Source organism: Oratosquilla oratoria, chromosome 28 (genome assembly GCF_046742065.1).
Source record: "Oratosquilla oratoria isolate Oo_2021 chromosome 28, ASM4674206v1, whole genome shotgun sequence".
NCBI classification, from domain to species: Eukaryota; Metazoa; Arthropoda; class Malacostraca; order Stomatopoda; family Squillidae; genus Oratosquilla; species Oratosquilla oratoria.
The window spans coordinates 24061607-24069848 of record NC_134804.1 but is presented as its reverse complement, the minus strand read 5'-3'; the positions used below and the strand labels follow the sequence as shown (position 1 = coordinate 24069848).

Genomic DNA, 8242 nt, shown 5'->3' with positions numbered 1-8242 from the left:
CCCGCCTTCACCAGAGATGGTAGTAATTTGTTGACTGCCCAGGTGGTAATGCAGTCAGGTGACCATTGTCCATGAGATATACTGAAATTTGAAAATTTGTTAATCAAGGATGATTCTATTATTTTCCTTTTAAAACTGCACTTTGAATTGAATATAATTTTTGCTTCATTCCAATCTATGCGGTGGCCTTCCTTGTCTACGTGTTGGAAGACAGCGTAATTTTGGTGTGCATATTTGACTGAATTTCTGTGTTCTTGCATCCTGGTATGCAAATCTCTACCTGTTTGTCCCCAATATACATCATTACAATCCGAGCATGGAAGTTTATACACACTTTGTAGTATTTCTTCTCTAGGTCTTTGGTGTACATTAACTACTTTCCTAGACAAATTATTGGGAAAACTAAAAACAATTTTAATGTATTTCTGTGGTAAAGCCAAAACTAGTCACTTTGGATCCACTTCCCATTCCAGTAAGAATTTCGGTTGGGAAAAAAACTGTATCAAATTGCCTTATAATAGGTCCTTAAATGACATTTTGCAATTTTTACCACAGAAAGACATTAAAATTGTTTTTAGTTTTCCCAATAAAATGTCTTAAATTACCCACTGTCGGAGAAACAAAGCAAAGGAGACAGACGAACTGTATATTTCGACCACTACTGTGGTCCTCTTCAGCAGAATGGATACAAGGTAAGATGTACAAGAATTTATACAGTGAGAGATGTACAAAGTAGGAACAAGGGGAGGTGGCTCAAGTCACATGTCCGAGGTGGGGCGGATTCAGTAATGGTAATAATTTATTACCGACAGTGGGTAATTTAAAACATTTTACTAAATGTGCTACTACATTTACGTCTTGTGAAATTTACACCCACGATGGAACCCTCTCCGCTCCTCCTCCTTGCACATAGGGAAGGCCTCATACCAGCTCTTAGACTACTTGAATCTGCTTTAATTTCCAGTAAGAAGAAGAAGAACCAACGCCAATTTTTAGTGAAGTGCTTAGAAGAACAAGTGTGTCCCAAATCCTTTGGATTCCATAAGTACAACCATTTGGGATTTAGTTTTCCGAGTTACATCAAAGAGTTTTTGAAAGAACGAATCAAACTTACGTCGTTGGAGAGTGACGCTGCTTACCTCCGAGTAAGATCTTCCACCAGGACCCTTAAGTTGTTATGTCCTGATGACCTAACATACAATTTTCTCTCTAGACTTGCTATTGGTAAAGCCACACATATTAGTGATAAACACTCAGTGTTTCTTAGTAAGAAATTAACAAGATTGTGTAATAACAGTGTTTGGTCCAAATTTTCTCTCACTGACAATGTGGTGAATATTTCAAATTTATCCCTTACACAACTTGAACTGGAAGTGTTAGGACTTGGTACCAGTTTTGCCATGAAACCTAGTAAACATCAGGCCCTTGATTATATTGTTGGTTTTGACAAGTTTTTGGCTTCGAATGAATATGATAAGGACTTACTATGCTTAAAAGGTGTTTTGTTACAAGGTATTATGAATTGTTTCAGTGAAGGATGCGGTTTACCTAAACGCTACAAAACTGCATTAGAAAATCTCTCTAGACGTAAAGATGTCATCATCACTAAGGCAGATAAAGGGGGTAAAATAGTAATTATTAATGAATCAGATTATAATTCGAAAGTATTTGACCTATTAGAGGACAGAGAGACTTATGAACAGCTGACCAAAAACCCACTTAAAAACACAGTGACTGATTTCAACAAACAAGCGCGGAAGATAGTTGGAAATGAGTTTTTCAATAATAATTTTCTAGTGATCAACCCTCAGTTACCCAACTTTTACGGTCTCCCTAAAATTCATAAAGAGGGAACCCCACTTAGACCTATAATTTCCAACAGGAATTCGTGCACAAACAGATTGTCCAAGTGGCTCACTCGTTTACTTTCGCCGTTCGTGGGTACTTTTTCCAATTCACATATCAAGCATTCGGAGGATTTCACCAATAAAATCAAGAACCACCATATACCTGCTAATAATAAATTACTAAGCCTCGATATAGTCTCTCTCTTCACTAACGTCAATACAGATGAAGTATTAAATTTCTTGGAAACCAAACTACATCCATACCACGAACAATTTCCCTTGCCTATTCCTAAAATCTTAAAATTAATCAAACTATGTATCACAACTAGTGTTTTTTCCTTCAAAGAAAAATTTTTCAAGCAAAAGTTTGGATTTAGTATGGGCTCTAATCTCTCCCTAGTATTATCTAACCTTTATATGGAATACTTCGAAACCGTGTTGCTACCGGACATAAAACCACCCGACATGATCTGGTTTAGATACGTTGATGATATTTTTACGTTTTGGGACGATGGTTGGGGACCATTTAATGACTTTTACATCAAGGTTAACAATTTGTCACCTGGTATAAAATAAGTCGAATGGTAAGAGGACAACAGCATTCCCTTTCTGGACATACTTGTGATCAGAAGTCATGGACATTTGGATTTTACAGTATATAGAAAGCCCACGCATACTGGTAGCTATTTAATTTTTTTTTAGTTACCATCCAGAAAGGGTTAAACTAAGTGTTGCTTCGGGCCTCTATTTAAGAGCATTAAGAATTTGTAGCGTTCAATTTTTAAATAAAGAATTAGATACAATAAACTTACAATTGAGCAAATTAGGTCATCCAACTTGGTTGTTGACAAAAGCTCTTGTCAAGGCAAAAATCAGCTATTATAAGAATTCTTTCCAAACAAATAACCAGCAAAATTGGGACAATACTTGTATAAAGATCCCATACAACCATTTATTGGACGAAGCTTCTAATATGTTACCACAAGATAAGATTAAATTGGTCTTCAACTATCCTAATAGCATTTTTCATAAGGTAGTAAATATACATCAAAAACCCAAATCAGATAATAACCCAGGAGTATATAAACTACCGTGTAAAGACTGTAATGAGGTCTACTGGGGTCAAACTGGTAGGGACCTCAACACCAGAGTAAAAGAGCACAAAAACTCTGTCAGGTATGCACAAAACAACTCCGCGGTCTTCTTCCGTACATCAACAAAGGATCACCGCATAGATTGGAACAATCCAGAATTAATTTATAAATCCAATTGTAGCTTCAGGAGAAAGATAGTTGAATCTTTCCTCATTAAACACTTGCCAAATTTCAACACATCAAAAGGGCAATGGTCACCTGATTGTATAACAACTTATGCTGTGAATAAATTATTACCATTACCGAATCCGCCCCACCTCGGACATGTGACTTGAGCCACCTCCCCTTGTTCCTACTTTGTATCTCTCTCACTGTATAAATTCTTGTACATCTTACCTTGTATCCATTCTGCTGAAGAGGACCACAGTAGTGGTCGAAATATACAGTTCGTCTGTCTCCTTTGCTTTGTTTCTCCGACAGTGGGTAATTTAAAACATATATATATATATATATATATATCTTGAGAACTCAGTCTGCTCCGTGACCTCAGCTTGAGAACTTATCTTCTGCCGAGACACCAGGTAGTGAATACATCTTGTTAGGTTTACTACTTGTGAAAATTATATCTCTGAATAATGACAAGCGATTGTGTTGTGTTTTTGTAACTGTATAGGTATAGCGCTATACAGTTACAGGTATAAGATAAAGTGTAGTTTCCCAGTAATTTAGAATCAAAATAGTAGTCTGTTACTGTACTCTAAAGGTAGGAGTAATAGTATAAGGTAAGCAGAGTAAGCTTCGTGTTTTAGTTTATTTAGTGATCGTTTTTGTTTCTTTTGTTGTTTTACTTTTCTCTTTGTCATTTCTATTGCCAGATGAGGAGCAAAATGGCTTGTGAAGGTTGTGTGAACCTATAGGACCGTCTCAGGATGTGCGATTAGGAGATTCGTCTTCTCAAGAGTGCGCTCTTTGAGAAGAGTGAATCCTCCCAACAACCCAATAAGCGTTTCGCCTCTTCCACTACTGCCACTGCCGCGAGAAAGTGGCGCTCCGTGGGGTCCCGTATGTCGAGCCCGCGTTTGGTGAGTGGGTCCCCTGCATAGCAACTGCTGGCTCTAGCCAATCGTGTTGCTCTGTTGGAGGGTAAGGTGGCTGAAAATCAGGAGTTCCTGGTGGTGGGGGACTCCATGGTGCGAGAATATGACGACATCCTGCAGCGGAAAACTAAACGACGTTACAAGCTTGTATCTCAACCGGGCCATGTGATCGCCGATTGTACCCAGATCATCAGGGAGTAAAGGCAGATGAACACGGTTACGATTGTTCATACGGGAAGTAACGATATGGGTAGGGTGAGATCAGAGGAACTTGTTCTGATATACAAGTTCTTTCTTCAGGAGATGAAGGAGCTTGGGAGCCGTCACTTAGTCTGTGGGATCCTTCCGAGGATCTACGCAAGCTCGTGTTGGAACAGTAGAGCCATAGGGATTAATTAGAGGATATCACAATTATGCACGCAACTGGGATACCAATTTCTTGTTCCTTGGTATCTCTTTTCCAGGCGTCATGACCTGTATGCTTCTGAAGGGATCCACCTTACTCGCAGAGGCAAAGATGTTCTTACAAACCTCATTGTGAGGGTTTGTAATTAACTAGTTCCTTTTTCGGTGTAGAAAATCAATGGTAAGGGGAAATAGAGTGTATTGGGGATAATGTAGTAGGGTATAGCAATAATATAGATCGATATGTCAGTGTAGGACACAATATCATTTTAGGTTATAATGTCGATAGAGGACGAAGTATTACATTAGGATGTAATGTCAAAGGACAGAATATAACCATCGGATGTAATAATAATAGAGGACAAAATATCACGATGTAATATAATGATGATGGAGGACAAAATATCACGATTGTATGTAATGATAGTGAAGGACAAAATATCAGGGTAGAATATAATGTCAGTGGAGGACAGAATATAATTTTAGGAAGGGATATCGGACAGAATGTCAGTGAACGAGAGGTGGCTGGTGTGGAACGCGGTGATGTAGGGGGTCAAGGCATACATAAAAGATCGAATGGCTGTGAAGGACCAGATGTCCGGGATGGGGCAAATGTCCATGAGGCATTCAATGTCAATGAAGGACCAAATGTCAATATAGAGCAAGGTGTCAATAAAAACAAAATTATGATGTAAGGCATGATGTTGAAATACAAAACGTGTCAAAAAGAAATAATCACGAGTTTCTTTATCCCATGTATTTTAATGCTTGTAATATTAGAAATAAATTCCAAGAAATACAGGCGTACGTCAAAAGCGAAAATCTCGATACGATAGGAATAACCGAGATATAGTTAAATTGTAAAACGTTTGAAGCTGAATTTAATATTATGGGATTTAAGAAATTTCATCATGATAGAAACCAAAAGAAAAGTGGGATTGTTCTGTTGTACGTTAAAAACAATGTCCATGCCTGTGTTTTAGAGGAAGTGAAGCAGGATACATATGATAGTTTGTGGGTAGAATTAACCCAAACAAAGGAAAATAAATGAAAATATTGGAACCAATTCATTACTTATTGCAAGGAGTAACAGGAAGTCAGTTAAAGATTTAAGGTGAGGTTGAATTAGATGTCATTTTATATAAAAATGAGCCCTTGCACATTCCAGTGATAGTTGTAGAAAAAAATATGTTTTCCCAGGAGAATTATTGATAGGATTTGCAACTATGAGAAAAGCAGGCAGTATTATGATAAGACAACTTATTGAGATAGGTACGATAACAATGCTAGATTGGATGGTAGCGGGGCAGAGCGATCTATTCAAGAACAGATAACAAATAGAGGAAAAAGTCACATATAGTGAATCCAACTCAGGTATTCAAGAAACCCCAGAAATGAATCAGAATTCATTATCTTCAAATGAAATTATACTAATTGTGGGAGATGACGTAATAAAGTCGACGTTATTATACTCCAGAGCAATTAACAGAGTAAAAGTACAGTTGAAAGCAGTCACTGTAGACTCCAAAATTTTAATCATCCCAGAACCAATTGGGATAAAAGGTTTGAAATTGGACTGCGGGATTTATAAGACACAGAAGAACATGGCAAAAATATTAATGAATAGTACTTAGAATAGAGACATAGTCTTAAGAAAAGGTTCACAAATAATGTTTTTTTTTTCAAATCTGTACAAGACCCATTAAGGTTTTAAATAATAGTACTGAAGAGGTAGAATCACCAATTTCATCAATCTGTTCAATTCAGAAGAAACAGAATTGAGAGAGAAATATAAGAGTCAACTAGAGTCTACTTGTTGTCCAGATTTAGGAGTAATCTTGATTGCATTACTTGTGAAGCACAATAAAACAATTGCTTTGCCGGGGGACGCATTGGGCAAAGTAACTATTCTAAAACATCAGGGCCCCAACCTATTTATATATCTACCTACAGATTACCAAATTCTAAGCTAGCCATTGTAGATAAAGTGATCAATGAAATGTTATCACAGGGTATAATAGAACAAAGCCAAAGTGAATGGAAGTTCCCTTTGATTCTGGTGCCAAAATCAGATGGTACTCTGCATCCAATTATTGAATATAGGAATTTGAATAAGCAGACAATGCCTGATAGATTACCGTTACCGGTAATAGCAGGTATCCTTCGTAGTTTGGGAACCGAGAATAGGAATTTTAGCACTTTATACTGTATATCAAATATGTGTCCTGACAGATCGAGTTGCATGAAGATTCAAGGGATTATACAGCCTTTTCTACAACAGCGGGAAACTATGCGTTCAAATGAATGCCATTTAGATTATGCAATAGTCCATTAACTTATATAAGGTTAATAAATACAGTTCTAGGTAAGTTATTAGGAAACAGTGCCAGTGTATTTCTAGATGATATTGTAATAGTTTCCCAAACAATGACTAAGCACTTTAAAAGATGAGATGTGGTATTCTCAAGACTAGTTGAAGTAGAATTGAAAGTAAAACTCGAAAAAGATCATTTTTTTCAGGATAGTGTATTTTATTTGGGACATAAGATAAATAGGCATGGACTTAGTACAGTGAATTCAAAGGAAGAAGCAGTAGAGAACTATACAATTCTAAACAATGTAGACAAATGTAAAAGAATTCGTGAAGACTGAAGTAAATAGTATAACTATATAAACTAGAAAAAAGAGGACTGATGGGAGGCACAGGGTCTACTGACTAAAATTGTGAACTAATACAATAAGAAGTGACAAATGATATTTGAGAAAAGTGGTCGAAAATTCTCCATATGAAATCTTAACTGCAAAACCAAAGCTATCTCAAATAGAATACATACATTTCAAGTCATGAACCAACGAGTTGGGGAACACATGAAAGACTATACACAGGAGATAAAGAAACAACAACATAGAATAGCACATGAAATAGAGTTATAAATAGGAGATTTGGTCATGGCCAAAATACATACAATTAGTGTGTATGTGTTTGTCTGTGTTTGTGTGTGTGGGTTTGTGCCAGAAGATTTTATTCAGTTAATGGAAGGATCTAGTTTTTTAGTGGCTAAATCAATCAATCAATCCATTACTTCAGATCTCTCCTGTAGGAGACCCACGTCTTCCAGGTAACCAGCAACATCCACCGGATTGGCCCATAAGCCACCAAAGAAAGAAATGTTGTATTGTCTGGTTATGGCGTAGGTAGTCCGTCTAAAATGAAGTGTTCGACGTCTTCTGCGTGATTGTTTTGTCTGGGACAGTGTGTCTCTGCGGCCAGGCCTTCTGATAGGTTGTGTCCTAAAAATAGTCATATTAGTGTGATCTTTACTTTTCTGCGGAGGGATTTTTCTGTGGAGCTAATATCTGGAGAAGTTTGGTAGAATTTATGGTAGGTCTTCAAATACTTGTTTTGTGATGTGACTGTGAATGTATTTTTGTGTGAAAGTATTCTATCGTGCAGGTGAAAAGCTATTGTAGATGATTTTTTAGAATACCAATGTTTATCTATTTACTTATTTACTTATTCATCTATTTATCTATTTATCTATTTACCTATTTATTTATTTATTTATTTATTTGTTATTTATATAATTCTTATTTATTTATTTATTTATTTATTTATTTATTTATTTATTTATTTATTTATTTATTTATTTATTTATTTATTTGTTTATTTATTTATTTATTTATCTATTTATTTATTTATTTATTTATTTATTTATTTATTTATTTATTTATTTATTCATTTATTTATTCATTCATTTATTTATTTATTCATTTATTCATTTATTACCTTGAACTAATT

General features: G+C 35.9%; 1 protein-coding gene across 1 annotated transcript; it reads left to right on the top strand.

Moving 5' to 3' along the window:
* Positions 1 to 878: 878 nt before the first annotated feature.
* LOC143040471 (uncharacterized) lies at positions 879 to 6747 on the top strand. Its single transcript, XM_076211565.1, has 2 exons — positions 879 to 1763; positions 6676 to 6747. The coding sequence occupies exons 1-2, from the start codon at positions 879 to 881 to the stop codon at positions 6745 to 6747; spliced, it is 957 nt and encodes a 318-aa protein (XP_076067680.1).
* Positions 6748 to 8242: the final 1495 nt, after the last annotated feature.